General features: G+C 37.3%; 1 protein-coding gene across 1 annotated transcript in view; it reads left to right on the forward strand.

Moving 5' to 3' along the window:
• Positions 1-2,285: 2,285 nt before the first annotated feature.
• The window catches only part of LOC143030971 (uncharacterized), a 205,277-nt gene continuing 188,171 nt past the window's right edge, over positions 2,286-19,391 (forward strand). Inside the window, exons 1-3 of the mRNA XM_076194275.1 lie at positions 2,286-6,331; positions 6,840-7,018; positions 7,818-10,085. Of these exons, the coding sequence (XP_076050390.1) occupies positions 4,374-5,411 (1,038 nt within the window). The 5' untranslated portion in view covers positions 2,286-4,373 and the 3' untranslated portion in view covers positions 5,412-6,331; positions 6,840-7,018; positions 7,818-10,085. The remainder of the gene's footprint in view (positions 6,332-6,839; positions 7,019-7,817; positions 10,086-19,391) is intronic.

The raw sequence follows: 19,391 nt of genomic DNA on the forward strand, positions 1-19,391 counted from the left end.
AAAGAAGGTTGTATAAGAGAAGAAGCGAGCATTCACAGATTGGTTACAAAATAGGATGAGAGAATCATATGAAAGGTACAAAGAAAAGAGAAGTAAAGCATAAAGGGTGGAAGAGGAGAACAGATGTGAAATGGGGTAAGAGTATGACAGAAAGTTTAGAAAGTAATAAAAATATTTTTTGGAAAGAAATTAAAAAAAGAGAAGGCAAATCAAGTAAAGAAGAAAAGTTAAAAGGTACAGATGGAGAGATGATAAGTGAAGAGATGGTAGTAAGAGGAAGATGGGCAAAGTATTTAAGGGAGTTGCTAAATGTGAAGAAGGATAGAGAGGGAAAGGTAGTTGCAGTGGAAAGCACTAAGAAAATGACAGTGATGAGTGAGGAAAATAGAGGAGAAATAAGAAAGGATGAAGTGAATGCAGTTGTTAAGATGAAGAGAGCATGTAAGGCATCAGGGTTGCATGGGTGTCATGAAGAATGTCTAAAAAAGGAGGTACAGTGATGGTGAATTAGTTGGTGAGGTTATTTAATGTTTGTTTAAGAGAGGGTAGAGTGCCAGAGGACTGGAGGAGTGCCTGTACAATTCCACTTTACAAGGGAAAAGGGTACAAGTGTGAGTGTAGTATTTTAGAGGGATCAGTTAAGTGTAGTTGAGAAGGCTTATGGGAGAATGTAAGAGGCGGCTGGTACATTGAGGTAGACAGAGGGGTAGGTGGCGAGAATTTCGTTTTTATGAACCTGTTTTCAAAACATCAAGCTGTGAAGGAGTTGCATAATCTTGCTCCTTGTCCAAAGTTTATAAGCAACCACTAGGGACCAGATTTTAATGCTGATGTGACAATATGTAAACTAAGCCATTCCTGCATTGATATTGAGATTATTTGTGTAAGCAGTATTGCTTAAGATGTTGTAACAGTCTGATTGGGGAAGGGTGAAGGAGAAAAATTGATTGGTACATGGGAGTAAAGTCATGCCCTTTGGGGGAGGCACTTATTTGTAACAGTAAAGATCATTGGATGAATAAAGTCGTAACGTCAGTTCAGAGATGGCTTAGTGAGTGGATTGAGGATCCCAGTATTGAGTCTCTTGCTGTAAATTGACAAGTCAAGTATAACATTATTTGGGAAAAAAAGAAATTTTTACCTCAGAGTAGGCAGTGAGAGTTACTTGATACAGAAAGATATTATGAAAGATATTCTTAGTTAAGAAAAGTGATAGAAAGAAATTTAAAAGTAATAAAGAAATACAAAACCATAGCAGGGAACAGTAGTCAGAGTAGCAAACAGTAACAACAACAGAGGTAATAGGGGAAGCAGGGGTGAAAGAGGGTCTTGATTGAGAGGATTAGGAGAGGAACAGAGGGAGAATTTGGTGATGAACAGTGTGGGGTTAGGGCAGGTAGGAGTTTTATGGATCAGATTTTTGTGGTAAGACAGATATGTGAAAAGTTTTAAGAAAAGGTAAGGATGCTTTTTGGGGCTTTATGGAGTTGGAAAAGGTTTATTACAAGAAAGCACTGAAAGCACTGCAGGTGCTGCAGATATATGGGATAGGAGGAAAGCTTTTGACCACTTCCATACGGTGCCGTACACGTAGGCGTCATGAGGAGCAAGTGGGTACGTGATGATGCCAACGTTGATCTTTTCATTATATTTATTGTAGTCGTACCTACATAAGATTCATTCTCTCTAAACTGGCTGCATCATATTTTCTATGGTTATCAAAATTCACGGGTGAAAGAGAACGAACAATTAAGTACTGACTTTATTTTTTATAATGCGATTATTATGACGCGACATCGCACATCGGGCATCTAATGCTGCCAGATGTTTTTACAAGAGTAGTAGAGCTTGTATTAAAATCAGAAATTGAGAGAGTGAGTAGTTTGAGGTAAAGGTGGGACTTCACCATGTACGTGTTATGTTGCCTTGGCTGTTCAATCTAAACATGAATGGGCTGGTGTTAGAGGTAAATACAAGGTTATTGCTTTGGGGATTGGAGATGGTTAAAGAAAATAGAGAAAAGTGGGGGATAAGCCAGTTATTGTTTGCTGACACCACTGAACTTGTAGCAGGATTAGAGGAGGGATTCAGGAAGTTAGTGACAGAATTTGGGAAGGTGTGCAAAAGAACGAAGTTGAAGATAAATGTGGGTAAAAGGTGATGAGATGTATAGGTGGAGAAAGTGGCAGCAGTCTGGGAGTGAGTATTAAGGGAGAGAGACTGGAGAAAGTGGATAGTTTTAGATACTTGGGTGCGAATGTGGTGGGAAAGGGAGCAGTGGAGGTGGAGGTAGAATGTAGATTGAGAGAAGCAATTAAGTGCCTTAGAGGATTAAAAAGTGTAATGAGAAATAGACTTTTGGGAATGCATGGTATGAGGAGATTGTATAGAGGAATGATTGAGCCGACAGCACTGTATGTGGCAGAAACATGGAACATAAGAGAGGAGTAGTTTGAATGTGTTTGAGATGAGGTGCCTAAGAAGTATGATAGGGTTAACAAGGCTAGATAGAGTGAGAAACGAGGAGGTGAGGAGGAGAATGGGTGTGGAAAGGGAGTTGGGAGATAGGATTGATGAAAAAGTATTGGGATGGATTGGACACATGGAAAGAATGAAGAAAGATTAGTAAAAGAGGTGTGGAAGGCAGAGGTAGAAGGAGTGAACATGAAGGGGTGACCAAGGATGAGATGAATGGATTGGGTAAAAGGGGCATTGGGTTTCACTCGCGTCCGTCACCTCCATAACTATGGGTTTACTTCTGTTTACTGTTCCCTTCTATGGTTTTGTATTTCTTCTTTCACTTTCAACTCTCTTTTCATTACTGTCTTAAGTATGTTTTTCACCATATCTTTCTGTAGGAAGTAAGTAATATTTCTTTATGGGTGAATTAAACAGAGGTAAAATTTTTCTCTTCTTCCCAGATAATATTACACTTGGCTTGTCAATTTACACCAAGGGACTCCCTACTGGGATCCTCAATATACTTCCTACACCACCTCTGCACCGACGTTGCGACTTTCTTAATCCAATGATCTTTACTGTTACAACTAAGTGCCTCCCATGAACCAAAAAAAAATTCTCCTCCATCCCTTCTCCAATCAGATTCTTTCAAACATCTTAAACAATACTGCTTACTCAATCACAATATCGATGCATAAATGTCTTAGTTTACATATTGTTACATCAGCATTTAATGAAGCAGCCTTGCTGTGGATGTGCTGTGTTTTGCAACACTGCCTCTGACCCAGGGCAGAGGGCGAGATGCAGAGGTGACCTTTCATCGAGGAGGAGCCAAGTTAAGAGGGAAGGAGGGTGGTGGATGGGAGTTGAGTATGTGGTGATGGAATGGGTGGGAGTGGAATTTATGCCTTTGTTTTTTGGCTATTTTCCTTGTAAAAGGGAAAAACCTTTGGCATATGTATGTATTATCACGCAAGCGTCACAACCATTAGGGAGTCACAGGCTTCCTGGAACATAACTGGGTTTATGAATATAATGCCTCTGTGTTTAAATGACCTGTAGGTTGAAAATGTTAAAGCACAAATTCTCACATTATACATTGTCTTCTTGGTATTTCCAAATTTACTGGGATTGCACCTTTAATCGCAGTTCCTTCCAGATTACATCATGATAGTTGAAATTGTTTTAGTAGGTATAACCATTTTTTTTTTTTCTATAATTACACAAACAGGGATCTTACTTAATGTGAAAAGAAAAAATCAATTTCATTTATTACATTATTCAGAAATAATAACAGATGTACACCACTTACCAGTGTATCTGAAAGGATGTGACTTGCATCACTTATTTGAGTCAAATGAGATGAACTTCCTAGAGTTTGTCATATTCAAATTCTGGTCATATGTGCCCAAACATGGAATGTTGTGGAATTATGTTAAGATATGACTGCTGCAGCCATCTGGCATGTTCCTCACTTCCAAATCTCATGACATGATGAAAAAGCCAGAGCAGAATTTTTGTCATTCCGGTTGTGGTGAGGTGAGTATACATGTCTATTGGATGGTTTTTAGCATATTTCCACTGTAAAAGTAGAATACAATATATAATAGCACCATAGCTGTTATTATTTCTCTTTTATGTTACATTATGGTAAGTACAAAGTGTCTGTTTATGTATAAAGGGACTTTAATATTAATGGTTTGTGTGCACAATATTCACAGTTCTATTACAGTATATCACACAATTTCAAAGAGTTAGATGTCAATCTTATGATTACATATTTTTCAGTAAGAGGGTAACTATCACCATTCCTTTGGAAGAGCAATCCATTGAAGCCACATGTGTCACATAATGAAGAGGATCTGGTGTGACATCTAGGGCCCAGCTATATCATAATTCATCTAAGACATCACATGATGACCCACAGAAGACAGAAGCCTTTCCAGTGTGACCTGTGTGATTCTGCTTTTTCACTAAAGGGTTATCTTAAAAAGCATATGAGAACCCACACAAGAGAGAAGCCTTTCCAGTGTGACCTGTGTGATTCTGGTTTCTCACAAAAGGGTTCTCTCACAAACCATATGAGGACCCACACAGGAGAAAAGCCTTTCCAATGTGACCTGTGCAATTCATTTTTCTCACAAAAGAGTAATCTCACAAAGCATATGAGGACCCACACAGGAGAGAAACCTTTCCAGTGTGACCTGTGTGATTCTGCTTTCTCACAAAAGGGTGGTCTCACAAACCATATGAGGACCCACACAGGAGAGAAGCCTTTCCAGTGTGACCTGTGTGATTCTGCTTTCTCACAAAAGGGTGGTCTCACAAACCATATGAGGACCCACACAGGAGAGAAACCTTTCCAATGTGACCTGTGCATTTATGCTTCCTCACAAAAGGGTTCTCTCACAGAGCATATGAGGACCCACACAGGAGAAAAGCCTTTCCAATGTGACCTGTGCATTTATGCTTCCTCACAAAAGGGTTCTCTCACAGAGCATATGAGGACCCACACAGGAGAAAAGCCTTTCCAATGTGACCTGTGCAATTCATTTTTCTCAGAAAAGCGTTCTCTCACAAAGCATATGAGGACCCACACAGGAGAAAAGCCTTTCCAGTGTGACCTGTGCAATTCTGCTTTCTCAATAAAGTGCAATCTCACAAAGCATATGAGGACCCACACAGGAGAGAAGCCTTACCAGTGTGACCTGTGTGATTCTGCTTTCTCAGAAAATGGTCGTCTCACAACCCATATGAGGACCCACACAGGAGAGAAGCCTTTCCATTGTGACCTCTGCAATGCAGCTTTCTCAAGAAAGGATCATCTCATAAAGCATATGAAGACCCACCCAGGAGAGAAGTCTTTCCAATGTGACCTATGTCATGCAGCTTTCTTAAAACAGTATTCTCTTACAAAGCATATAAGGAGCCACACAGGAGAGGTTTTCTAGTGTAACCTGTGTGACTCTGCTTTTTCACAAAAGGGATATCCCACACAGCATATGAAGACTCCCACAGGAGAGAAGCCTTTCCAGTGTGATCTCTTTGACTCTGTTTTTTTCACATAAGACTTCTTTCACAAGGCATATGAGGATGGACATTGGATAGAAGCCATTCCTGTATGACCTGTATGATGAAAAGATCACAGTTTTTCAAGGGCTCGGATTAAGCCAGCAGAAAGGCAATTACGCAAGCGATGCCTACACAGAATCCTGTGTGGCGTTCATTTTGTTTTACCTGTAAGGTCATTCAAGAGTGAACAAAATCCATTCTTATAGGTCAATGTATAAGGAATTTGTCCTCTTATGTACAAAAACTATTAATAGTTCTCCTGGTAAAGACCCATGAAGTATGAGTATTTACCTGAATTAGTTTGCAGTCTGCGCACATGAACGACTAGTCATTGATGATGGTATTCACCTCATCTATTTAAAGGTAAAATAAGGTATGGATCTCTTTATTTTTTGTTATATCCTGTTTGAAAATAACTTAGAAGTTAGAACACTAAAATTCTTATATTTAGCATTTTATAGTCTTGATTTTATCCGAGTAGCATAATCTTGAAAGTGCCTGATAGCAGACGAACTTTTCAATGTCGTAGTTACATTTTCCACCGTTGGGGCAACTGATGATATTAAGGTTGTTGTTTACATTCTTGGACATGGCCATTAAGCAAAACGATGGAGATTTCACATTGGGTGAAGAAGATTTATTGGATTTGAATGCCTTCTTATGTTTTAGTGTGGGTACGGTACAAGAATACATGTATGAACCAATTCAGATATCCAAATGACTCAACTGATGAAAAACATGTTGAGAGCAAGGAAACTTCAGAGGATGAATGCCCAGAACAAGCTGGAAATAAGGACGGGTGAGTTCATTGGAATATATTACTGCATGCATGCTTTTCATACATTAATCTACACCACCAACCACACACCACACCAGACCAGACACATGATTTTGTTGGTTTGTCATCAGATGTGCAGTTGAAGGTTTGAAGGCATGAAATGGTAGGCCTAATACCTAGCAGACATTGATGGGCCTGGCCCTATCTACCAGGCCACAGCATGCCCAGCAGGTCTGGTGTTAATTTTATTTTCTTAGAAAAACAGCCACACAACCACCAAGATGACCACATCCACAGTGCACGTATACTTCATCTGTTCATGCAAGGAGGATAGCATGGTTAGGCCTATGGCATTCATGCCATAGATGTATGAGCAAGCAGAAGAAATTTTGATTAAATTTTCTGACGTTTGCTCAGGTTGTTACTTTATTCCAGGTAGCCTGTAGCTTGCAGAAATAGCTAACCCCCCCTGGACTCCCCATTTCCCATTGCATGGCCTTGCTAAAATTCATTAATTTGACTATTTCAGGTGCAGCTGTGGACATTGTGTCACAGTGAAAGGGCAGAGAGAGCTTGTGTTGCTCTGATTCCAGTGCATCACCCAACACCCAGGATTTTCATTGTCTACCTGAATCCATATGATCGTGAATTGACAATATATAGAATCAATGACAATGGGCTGATTGGGAATGACCAACCTCTGCACAAGTGAGTAGTCCTATACATGTGCATGTAGCATTACAGTATTTCAGTTACATCCATACTGTCCATTGTTCAATCACTTACATATAAGTCCAGGCCTTTTAATTTGAATGATATTGCTGAAATTTTGGTAACAGTCATGTTTTGAAGTAAATACTACTAATCATATTCAAAATTATATCTATTCTTAAAATATGTATGAATATATATACAGACGCTCCTCAACTTACGTTTTAGTTATGTACCGAACGGCCGAACGTAAGTTGAAAATGAACGTAAGTTGTTACTGTACTATACATCCGTAAATTCTATTACCATATCTTATAAAACACCTCTAAATCATTAATTATACACATAACATTGTAAAATAATAACATTAATTTAAATTAAATTCAAGCAACATAAATTGAGACGGTGGAGGAGGAGAAGGAGGAGGAGGAGGCAAGGCATTATCAGTTTGTCGTTTGCAAAATATAAACAATGGACGCAGCGTCATGCTCAAGTATTGTTTGAACTACGGAGAGCGCGCTAAACTAAAAAATTCACTCAATTTTTTTCTTTTTACATTTTTTTTTTTTTTTTAGTCAGTTCAAACGTAAAATCGAAAAAACGTAAAACTAATGAACGTAAGTAGAGGAGCGTCTGTATATATATATATATATATATATATATATATGCATATATGTATATATATATATATATATATATATGTATATATATATATAATAGAGTATGTAGAAATGCATATTTTAATGAATTTACAGCAAATTGAATGATCATGAATTGGTACTTTTATTTCATTCAGGTTGTACAGGTATCTAGCCTATCGTAATTTAGTGGAGTGGTGTTGGCAAGGACTGAGCAAATGAAATCACCTGCCACTTCCAGTGTGTGCCAGACCAAATTAGGAAAAAAAAGGCCTGCACCAGATGGATATTACCCCTCAACAATGACTTTGGTTCAGATTCTTGGAATTATATTCAGAGTACTATGTGTCCTTGGTATATGAAAAAAATCAGTGTGTTGAAGATTAAAATTGGACCTTTTTTCTGGATGATGTCAGACTTCTCTTGATTTTCATACTTGGAACAGACTGGTTCAGAAACTTTCATAGCATACTGAACTTTGGCATCTCTTGCAAGTTTGTATGATGGATATTCAGAACGCAACCTCAGTAATTCGTAAAATTTGTACATATTCTGTAGATAAAAAATGAAGATTTATGTTTTGTACATTTTATTTAGTTTTGTCATATCATTAGAATAATACCAAAATTTAAGGTGAGTATTTTAGATTTATCACATTGCTCCAGTAGGAAGTCCTATGCAGTTTCACAGTTTGGATGTGATATGTAGCACAATAATGCTTCATACACTCACCATATGTTAGATCAACCTTCTCCTTTGATTTATGCTGTGAATTCCTGCTAAGCTATGTGCCTGCATGCATGCACACACATTTTACAGCTAGCGCATGAAGGAAAGAATGTACACAAGGTATTTGAGAAGAAATTGTATTTGTGAAATAAATTGTATAATTTCATAACAATGGATTGCAACAAATATGTTATTTTGAGAATATGTCAGTGACCTGTAAAATGGAAGTGCACAAATTCATAATTTCACATGTAGTTTTGAGGTCATTTGTACTGTGTTTGGTGGTTATTCATCACCAGTACTTGTTCAGTCAGGTGAAATGAAACGAGAAGCATTATATCAATTTTGCCCTCTCGAGGTGAGGATGAAATTGGGGTGGCCAGATGTCCTAATTTAGGCATGACAGTGCTGTTTTATTGAGTACTAACCTCCATACAGTGCCACCTCAAGCAGAACATTAAATTGTTCTTCATGGGACCTGTCTGAAAGCAATCATATAGATTACCTTGCATATGATAATACAGTGTGAACTGAAAACTACAATAATTATTACTTTATTTCATTATACTTTTATGTAGCTGCCATTGGGAACACTACACGAGGGGACACAGTGTACAATGAAAGCCCATCAAGGTTTCATACCAACTTATCATTATCCACGAGTTTGGAGACTCTGTGAAAATTAGGTAATGACGGCAGATAGCAGTCAACCTAGATTCTTCGAGAGCTAGGTTAACTCCGAGCTCAAGTTCTTTTGGAGCTCCAATGGCTCAATTAGTAAGGCTTGGCAACAAGCTAGATCTAGGTTCGATTCCCGGGGCGACTGTCGGAAATTATTTGTAATATCTCGCTGTTAATTGCCATTCACTTCAGGTATTTGCAACAGTTAAAGCTCATCAAGGTTTCATGGTAATTCATCATGTCCATGATATGAATTCGGCAACTCGGTGAAAATTAGGTAGTGACTACAGTTAGGGGTCAACCTAAATTCTACAATATTTAGATTAACTCCAAATTCGAGTCCTTCTGTAGTTCTTATGGCTCAGTTGGTAGGTTGACGGTATGGCATCAAGGTGTTAGGCCAGGAATTTTGAAGGAATATTGTTTTCATAATTGCGTTTTATTTATTTATTCTACTTTATTTGATTTTTTTAGGGTTGACCTGAGAGTCCAAGTGCATGGATGTCGTGATGTTTTTATTCAACCAAGAAGCAAAGTAGAAAATAGGGCCTTAATAGATCAAGAATTTATTTTGTTCTGTCTACCCATCAAGATTTGTTGCCAAAAGGGCCTTGCCATAGCCATAGTGAAGAAAACATACAATAGGAAGAGTTAGCTACGAATATTTCAACTGATCCTAGAGACGACATTGGAGTGTTCTAGAACAATAGCTCACCGTAACTCTGCCCACCCGTGACATCACTAAGGCGTGTTCAGACGGAGGCGTAAACTAGGACCATTAGCTTTAAGAGGATTAGGAAAAAATCCCAACTTTCAGTTCAGGATTCCACTAGAGGAATAGTTTAGGGAGAGATTGTAGCAGCTAGGGGTTGTGTTGAGAAGCAAAATGAAGTTATACGAAATGGTACGAGAGGGGAGTTTGGTAGTTTTATGCATGGATGCGAACACGTACGCCTGTCGCAGTTTCTTGTGCGCAGCAAAAATTAGTCTGACGCCCGAACTACCCCCGTTAACAGGTATGTCAATGTGCTCTGTAAGATTAATGGGATTAAGTGACGATATGTGAAAATTATATAATATATGTATGTATGTATATAATATATATATATGTATATATATATATATATATATATATATATATATATGACATACTAAATAGATATTAATATTAAGTATTTTGATGAGTCTGACGCCCGAATCACCCCCGTTAACAGGGTGAAAAAAGGGGTTAGAAGAATGTGAACACAAACACGTTACACTTGTTGCGTGGAAGGGGTAGTCGAAGGTGTTATGCATTCATTCATTAGATATCAGGGGGGAATACTTTGTATAATTCTGACTGTGATCGTTCTCAAGTAAGGAAACAGTGTAATTTAGACACTTAGACTAGTCGTTGGCCAGGAGGTTGGAGCGTAAGAACCACGCATACCCACGCGCCCGTGACCCACTTATGGTATCTATACGCATCGACCCATAGTCTCCATAACTGCGTCATTAAACTACCTCGTACTGTATATTCAGGTTATTAAGCCTAGACCATTGTAGTTGTTGGACAGGACCATCACACCCATATATTTTTCATATTGTATGGACTACAATTTATTGTCTAGTGGAGAAGACCACAATATACCCTTTTATTTTCTTATATGTTTTTCTACAGTTTAATAATGAATACATAGAAAACCTACACTTCTATTCTTTCATTTACCCAACTTGGACATCACTATTGTAGTGTCACGGAGGGCCTTTCGCTACCCAGAACCAACCCAGAACGTCCTGAGGAAAGGGGATGGAATTAGATGTGATTAACAAGGAGCAGTGTCCTTATTTGATCATATATACCCATGTAGGCGATCGGGTGGTGGCAGCGTATACCTTCAAGTCATCAGGCATAATTTCATAATTCCCAAATCGCCCCTATACGGGTATCTTTGATCATTCCCATTGGAGGTGCTCTTGGTTCAACACTAGTCTGTACAGGCGCCACAAACATCTTGTCCTTCCACATCCCCGCCCCCTCAGTTGTAAGACCTAAATGAATATCGTTCGAGACGCCGCATTCCACGACGGCACCACAAAGGTAGGTCTCGTTTCATATCCCGGAAGAGTGTCAGAAATCATTTGTATGATCTCGCTGCTACTAGCGATTCACCTCAAGTATTCACAATGGTGTAAGCCTATCATGGTTTCGTGCCAGTTTATCATTGTCCATGAGATGAGTTCGGGGACACGGTGAAAATTATGTACGTATGTATAGATATATATGTACACGGTGAAAATTATGTATATATATATATATATATATATATTTATATATATACATATATATTATATATATGCATATATATATATGTGTGTGTCTGTGTGTTGACCTAGTTGTATTTTTTACGGGAAGGGGAGCTACGCTCATGGTGTCCCGCCTTGTATCTCATAGTGTCTAGTTTGCTCTTAAATTCATGAATGGTTTTTGCTCACTATTTTTCCGTCCATTTTATTCCAAGTGTCCGCCAATCTATGTGGAAAACTGTTTTTCTTCAGATCTCTTCTATAACTATATGTATATTTCTTTTCTTTCCATGTCCTCTTGTGTTTCTCTTGTCTTAGTTTAACAAGTCCTCTCTATCGAGTATTTCTGTGCCCTTCATGATTCTGTAGATGGTCAGTAGGTCGCCTCTCTCTTTTCTTTGCTCCAGAGTCAGTAACTCCAGTTTAGCCAGTCTCTCCTCATATGACAAGTTTGCAAGTGTAGGGACCATTTTTTGTGGCTGCTCTCTGTATTCTTTCTATTTTCTTTATATTCTTTTTGGTACTGAGTGACCACAATGTTGCCGCATATTCAAGTCTAGGCCTTATCAGTGTGACTAGTAATTTGCGTGTGTGTGCACGCATGTGTGATAGGTGGGGAAGGGTAAACAAAAATTGGTTAAGAATACATTTATTGTCCTAACGTTTCGGTCTCTATGACCTTCTTCGGAGGACTTGCTACAATACATCTTGATCACAAAATTTATACCTGTAGTGAGAGGAACTTGTCAAGCTTCGAGTGTCAGGTTTTCTCCAGAGCGTTAGTTCTTAAGAGACTGGCTGCTTTGGAAAGGCATATAAACCTTTGTTGTTCTTGTTTTCTTGGATGTTTATATGTGCAGCTTCAACTATCTCATTTTTGTATTCCCCAATGTAAAATCTCGACTTTGTCCCAATCGGGTACGTTATTACAATGTTCGAGGTGGCGAACCAGGGAGCTGGATGTCCTGCGTGCTCTTATATAATTTTTGTGCTCTCAATCTCTTTTCAATTCCTCGACCTGATTCACCGATGTAAGCTAAGGGACAGTCGCTACAAGGAATGCGATATATCGCACTGAGGTTATTATGATCATTATTGTGGTCTTTAAATATTTTTCCTATTTTATTAGAGGATGCCTCGGCAATATTTATCCCATCTTTCAATAAACATCTATCAATATCCTTTTGTTTTTGCACGATTAGGTGCAGTTGTGAAATGTGGTTAGACTTGATTTTTTATCACTGCACGGTCATTTGACCAGGATTCCCGGACATTTGGTCCGTTGGTCTGGGCGTTTTATTTTTCATGGAATTTTCTTTGCTTTGTTTTATTAAGCAGGCCTGGGTATTTCAAGTTTTTGAATGTGTTTCTAATGTATGATAATTCGTCCTCAAGGAGCTCTTTGCTGTTGCATACACGATAGGCTCTATGGAAGAAACCTATTAAGACACCAGTCTTAACTCGTTTACTGTGGGCTGAGAAAAAGTGAATAAAATCGTCTCTATTGGTGGGTTTTCTGTATACCGAAAACCTTAAATGATTAGTGCCTCTGTCTATTAATGTGTCTAGAAAGGGCAGTTTGCATTCGTTCTCTTGTTCAGCTGTGACCTGGATGTCCATATGAATTGCGTTGAGTCTCCTTACCTTGTTCTCAATATTGGTTCCTTTCAGCATTGTTACAAGTATATCATCTACGTACCTTAGCCATGATGTTAATATATTCCTTCGTTTCCAATACCTTCATAAATAGACAAGCCAAAATAGCCGATAATGGGCTTCCCATTGCGAGGCCTTTAGTTTTATTAAAATCGGTGTTGTTAGAAATAAAATGTTCATACCTAATGAACATTGAGATTAGTTTGAGGTAATCAGATTTTGGGACTGGAAGGATATCATCAGCTATGTCATCAGTTACCTTTTTAAGTGCATTACCAATAGACATTGGTAAATAAAGCTGTTACGTCAAAACTAGCTAATTTCTTGTCATATACGTTCATATTCTCAAGCCTTCGGATTAGGACGGATGAGCTGCTTAAGTGTATCCCGTTGGGGGGAGGGGGGGGGCGCTTCTCCTAGTAAACCTAGAAGCTTTTTATTTCTGAATGATTTTCGTAGGATTTTTCTTGGTTCCGCGTTAAATTTGATTGCTTCCCTATCTGCGGTGCCGGCTGGTTGTCTTTCATAAGTCCTAAGAACCAACTCCTTGGTTCGCCACCTCGAACATTGTAATAACCTACCAGATTGGAACAAAGTCGAGATTTTGCATAAGGGATTACAAAAAAAAAAAAAAAAAAATAAGAAAGTTGCAGCTGCACATATAAACATTCAAGAAAACAACAACGATAGAGAAGGGTTTATATGCCTTTCCAAAACAGCCAGTCTCTTAATAATTAACGCATTGGAAAAACCTGACACCCGAAGCTTGATAAGTTATTCCCGCTACAGGTATAGATTTTGTGGTCAAGATGTAGCGAGTCCTCCGAAGAAGGTCATAGAGACCGAAACGTTAGGACGATAAATGTATTCTTAACCCATCTTTGTTTACCCCTCTCCACCTATCACTCTCATTTGTCTCAAACAATATTTTAGATATATGTGTGTGTATTTACCTAGTTGTATTATACGGGAAGGGAGCTATGCTTGTGGTGATACGTCTCTGTATCTTTCAGCATCAAGTTTTGTCTTAAAATCATGAATAGTGTCTGCACACACTGTTTCTTTATCCAATTCATTCCAGGTATCCAGTACTCTATGTGGGAAACTGTTCTTTTTCAGATCTCTTTGAGTTTCTTTTCGTGTCATCTTGTTTTTCCATTGTCCCATTTTAATGAATCATCCCAATCTAGGATTTCCATTCCTTTCATAATTCTATAGTCGGCAGATCTCCCCTTTCTCTTATTTGCTCCAGAGTTGGTAGTTCCAATTTGGCCAATCTTTGTTTGTATGTTAATTTGGAGAGAGTTGGTGCCAACTTTGTCGTTGCTCTTTGTATTCTTTCTAATTTCTTTATATATATATATATATATATATATATATATATATATATATATATATATATATCTTTATTCAATCACAAACAACTTTTAATTCCATGCCATCGCAATCGAGACTGAAGAATCGCTAGATGGAGACATTTTTTGTTGGAAATTGAAACGTGGACGAGCCGAGGATTCAAACCCAGCTAACCTATAACAAAGTTACAGTGACTTAAACCAATGCGCTATCAAGAGAGATATAAGTTGAGTACTATTTTCTTATATTTGTATGCTCGAATTACATACATCTACACGAAATATCGCGTTCAACCCACCTCCGCTATGATATTGCATTTAGCTAGTATGTGCACGTGGGATAGATTATATGTATATATATATATGTATATATATATATATATATATATATATATATATATATATATATAAAAATATATATGTATATATATATATTAGCACTGGGTGTCCATAGTGTTGCTGCGTACTCCAGTTTTGGTCTTATTAGTGTAACTAATATTTTCTAATAATTTCCTCATCCAAGTAGTCAAATGCCACTTTCATTAACTTTAATAGGCTGAAGGTTTCTCCGACTATTTCATTGACATGTTTGTCTGGTGTCATGTCTTTGCTGATTATTACTCCAAGGTCTCTTTCCGAGTTCGCTTTTTTGACTTCTTCACTAATTTTATAATTTCTTGATATTCTATTTTCATCTTTTTTTTCCAAACTCCATTACACTACACTTCTTGATATTGAAGTTCACTTCCCACTTTTAATTCCATTTCCAGATTTTGTCTAGGTCTAACTGTAATGATTCACAATCCTCCTCTGTTCTTACTTTCTTTAGTAATTTTGCGTCATCTGCAAAGAAATTCATACAACACTCCACTCCTTCATCCATGTCAATTATATATATGGCAAACACGATTGGAGCCAATACCAAACTTTATGGGACACCACTTATAATTTCTTTCCAATTCGAGTATTTGTCTCTAATTACTACCCTCATTTTTTCTCCCAGTCCGGAAGTCTTCCATCCACTCCAATAATTTTTCTTTGATGCCACCTATTGATTCTATTTTTCTCATTAGTTTTTTTGTGTGGTACTTTATCAAATGTTTTTTGTAGGTCTAGAAAGGCACTGTCCTCCCATCCATCCCTTTCTTGTATTATTTCTATTAGTCTTGAATAGAAGCAGATCAGGTTTGTTGTACATGATCTTCCTTGTCTAAATCCAAATTGATTTGGATTCAGTATATTTTTTTCTTCCAGATGTTTAACCCATCTACTTTTGATAACCTTTTCACATGTTTTTGCTATCGTAGTTGGTTGGATTTTCCTTGTTTCCTCCTTTAGATAATAGTACAAAATTGTCATTCTTCCAGTCCTGTGGTACCTTTCCTTCTTCGAGTGAGTATTTAGTTATATTGTATATTTTGTCCGTCAACTCCTCTCTGCATTCTTTCAATATCCAATTTGTAATTATATCCGGACCGCGTGATTTTCTGACATAAAAGTATTTTATTTGGGCTTTGATTTCTTTCTGTGTTACAGTTATTTCCTTCACTGGGGGATCTGTCTCTATTCCGTTACAGGTCTGTGAACTTTAAATTGTGAATACCGATTTGATTGTTTATAATTTCAGCCATTTCTACTTCTTCAGCATATTCATAATTCCCTGGCGCAGCTTTTCCATTTCTTGTTTATTCTTTAGTTTACCATTTACATACCTGTAAAATAGTTCAGGTTGTTCCTTGCATTTTTCTATTATATCTCTTTCACAGTTTCTCTTTTCATCTATCCGTATCGTTACAATCATTTCTTAGTCTGACATATGTTTGTACGGGAAGTAACATTGTAGGTAGGGTGAGATCAGAGGAACTTGTTCGGAATTACGGGGTCCTCCTTCAGGAGATGAAGGAACGTGGGAGCCGTCATGTAGTCTGTGGGATCCTCCTTAGGATCTACGCAGGCTCGTGTTGGAACAGTAGAGCCATAGGGTATCGCAATTGTACACACAATTGGGATGCCACTTTCTTGATCCTTGGTATCTCTTTTCCAGGCGACATGACCTTTACGCAAAGATGTTCTTACAAACCTCATTGTTGGAGTTTGTAATGAACTAGTTCCTTTTTTTGGGTAGAAACCCAAAGGGAAGGGGAAATAGAGTGTATTTGGAAAAACAGGGTAGAGTATAGCATTAATGTAGAACAATATGCCAGTATAGGACAAAATATCATGATGGGATGTAATGATACTGGAGGAGAAAATATCACTGTAGGATATAACGTCAGTGGAGGACAAAATATAATTTTAGGAAGGGATGCCGGACAGAATGTCAATGAAGGCCAAAATATCACGATGGGATGTAATGATAGTGGAGGACAAAAGATCACGATGGGGTGTAATTATAGTGGAGGAAAAAATATCACGGTAAGATATAATGTTACTGGAGGACAAAATATAATTTTAGGAAGGGATGCCGGACAGAATGTCAATGAACGACGGGAGGCCGGTGTGAATTTTGATGGGAGAAATGTTAATGAGGCATTGAATGTCAATGAAGGGCCAAATAATTATAGAAGCAAGGTGCTAATAAAAAAATTATAATGTAAGACATGATATTAAAACTCAAAACGTGTCAAAAAGAAATAATCACGAGTTTCTTAAAACCATGTACTTTAATGCTCGTAGTATTAGGAACAAATTTCAAGAAATGCAGGCGTATGTCAGAAGCGAAAATCTCGATATGATAGGAATAACCGAGACATGGTTAAATGGTAAATAGCTCGAAGTTGAATTTAATATTACGGAATTTAAACACTTTCATCGGGATAGAAACCTGTTCTGTTGTACGTTAAAACTGCCTATGCTTGTGTTTTAGAGAAAGTGAAATAGGATGCATATAATAGTTTGTGAGTTGAGTTAAGGGGACCCCGGACACACGTACTCTTGTGCGGTACGACCGAATTAGTTATTCAGACAAACAAAATTTATTAATCATTTCCTTTTCTGATTACCTATTAATACATGTAGTATCACTTCCTTGCACTTAAAAATACCATATTATCTAAGAGTTAATGGGCAAAATGTTCAGTAACTTCAAAAACTAATATCGTGGAAAAGGTCTTACCAAATATTTTTTGCTTAAGGTCCATTCGAAGAGTGGCCCTATCTGAACATTTTGAGGAGTCGATTTTTTTATTTTATTTACCTCTTATGAGAATAGCAATGATTTTTTTTATATATATATATTTTTAGGTGTACATATTGTTAAAAAGATTAAATTTCTGAGGAAAAATAATAGCCAGAAAAATACTGCTGAAGAATTTGCTTTATTTTGACTTCCAGATATTTACGTCTTACAATTCTCTATCAAATGAAAAAAATTGTGAAAATTGGTATATAAATGGGCGAGTTATAATTTGATGAATGGAAAGAAAACAAACTTTTCATTAGCGCCATTTAAATGCCGCACGGACATTTAAAGGGATGCACGGACATTAAATTATATTTTCCTTTATTTTATTTTATTACCAAATTAAAGTTACTATTTCTCTTCACCCCTCCCACAGTTATTGTTGGTAGAATAATGAATATTGGTTATTGGTAGAATAAATGAAAGATTTATTTGACGTGCAAGAGTGAGATACTTGCCAGATGTCGCCAATAATCTATCTATTTTATTTTATATATAAGAACAAAAACGGAATTGAGATGTAATTTTTGGTCGAAGTGTTACCACTATTATAGAGAATCTTTTGAAATGCTTATCTGTTGGAAGAATAAAAATATATATATATATACGATCGCGTGCATGAATAGCATGAGAAAATGACATCCCCCTGCTTTCACACTTCGACAACTACTAAAGCCTCTCCTTTTAGCATCGTTTTGTGGGTTTAGTCAAATTACCAGATACCTCCATAGCAAGCTGCCAGATATCTCCATAGATGTTGATTGCAGTAAAAAAAAAAAAAAAAAAGCTATCGAAATTTTGACTTATTTCAAATGTTTTTCATGCAATGGGGTTGCCAGAAATTGCCAAAGGTCGCCAAAAATTTATTTATTTTATTTTATATATGAGAAAAGAAACGGAACTGAGCTCTAATATTTGGTTTGAGTGTTACCACCATCATGGAGAACCTTTTGAAATTTTTACCTAAAATTCGTTCATTTTCCAAAAAAATTCGAGTTTTCGCGGACGGGGTTCCCTTAACCTAAACAAATGGACAAAAAATGAATGAAGGTGTAACATATGGTCCAAAGACATTATCATTAGCAGACGACAAGCTGTTATTTCAAGAACTGTCTAGTTTCTGCAACCGGGATTTATTGATGATGGGTGATTTCAATTTTACTAACATTGATTGGATGACCCTTGAACATGGTCATATAGGTAGTTGCTTGATTGAGTTTCTTGGTGACAATTACTTAGTTCAGCATGTAAAAGAGCCCACAGGATATGGAAACTTACTTGATCTATTGATCACTAGCCGCGAAAGCATGGTAACTGATGTAGAAGTCGGTGAAACTTTTACAAATAGCGATCACAACGTAGATTCAAACTCCTAATTTTTTTCAGAATAGATACTTGTTTCTAAAATACCCGATTCCAGTAAAGCTCAGTTCATAGGACTACGTCAGGAGCTTCAGCTTACAGATTGGGAGTCAAAATTAAGCGAAAAACCTGTAGATCAGATGTGGGAAATATTTCAAAATACGCTCACTAAGATGATTCATACTTACATTCCTTTTGAGGACAGATGTCCCCCAAATTAGGCTCGCCCAAAGTGGCTCGACAAAGAAACTGAAAAAAGTATTGCTAAAAAGAGACAAGCTTCTAAGAAATATAAGTGTTCGAGTACATCTAATGACTGAAAGTTATGTATCAATGCAGAGAGATTAAAAAAAAAAAAAAGAATATAAAAATATAACTATAGGCCTATAAGTTTGACTTCAATCGTAGGAAAAATAATGGAAACCATCATCAGAGATGCTATCGAACATCATTTAGAAAGTAACCGTTTGATAGATGATAGC

Source organism: Oratosquilla oratoria, chromosome 12 (genome assembly GCF_046742065.1).
Source record: "Oratosquilla oratoria isolate Oo_2021 chromosome 12, ASM4674206v1, whole genome shotgun sequence".
Lineage (NCBI taxonomy): Eukaryota > Metazoa > Arthropoda > Malacostraca > Stomatopoda > Squillidae > Oratosquilla > Oratosquilla oratoria.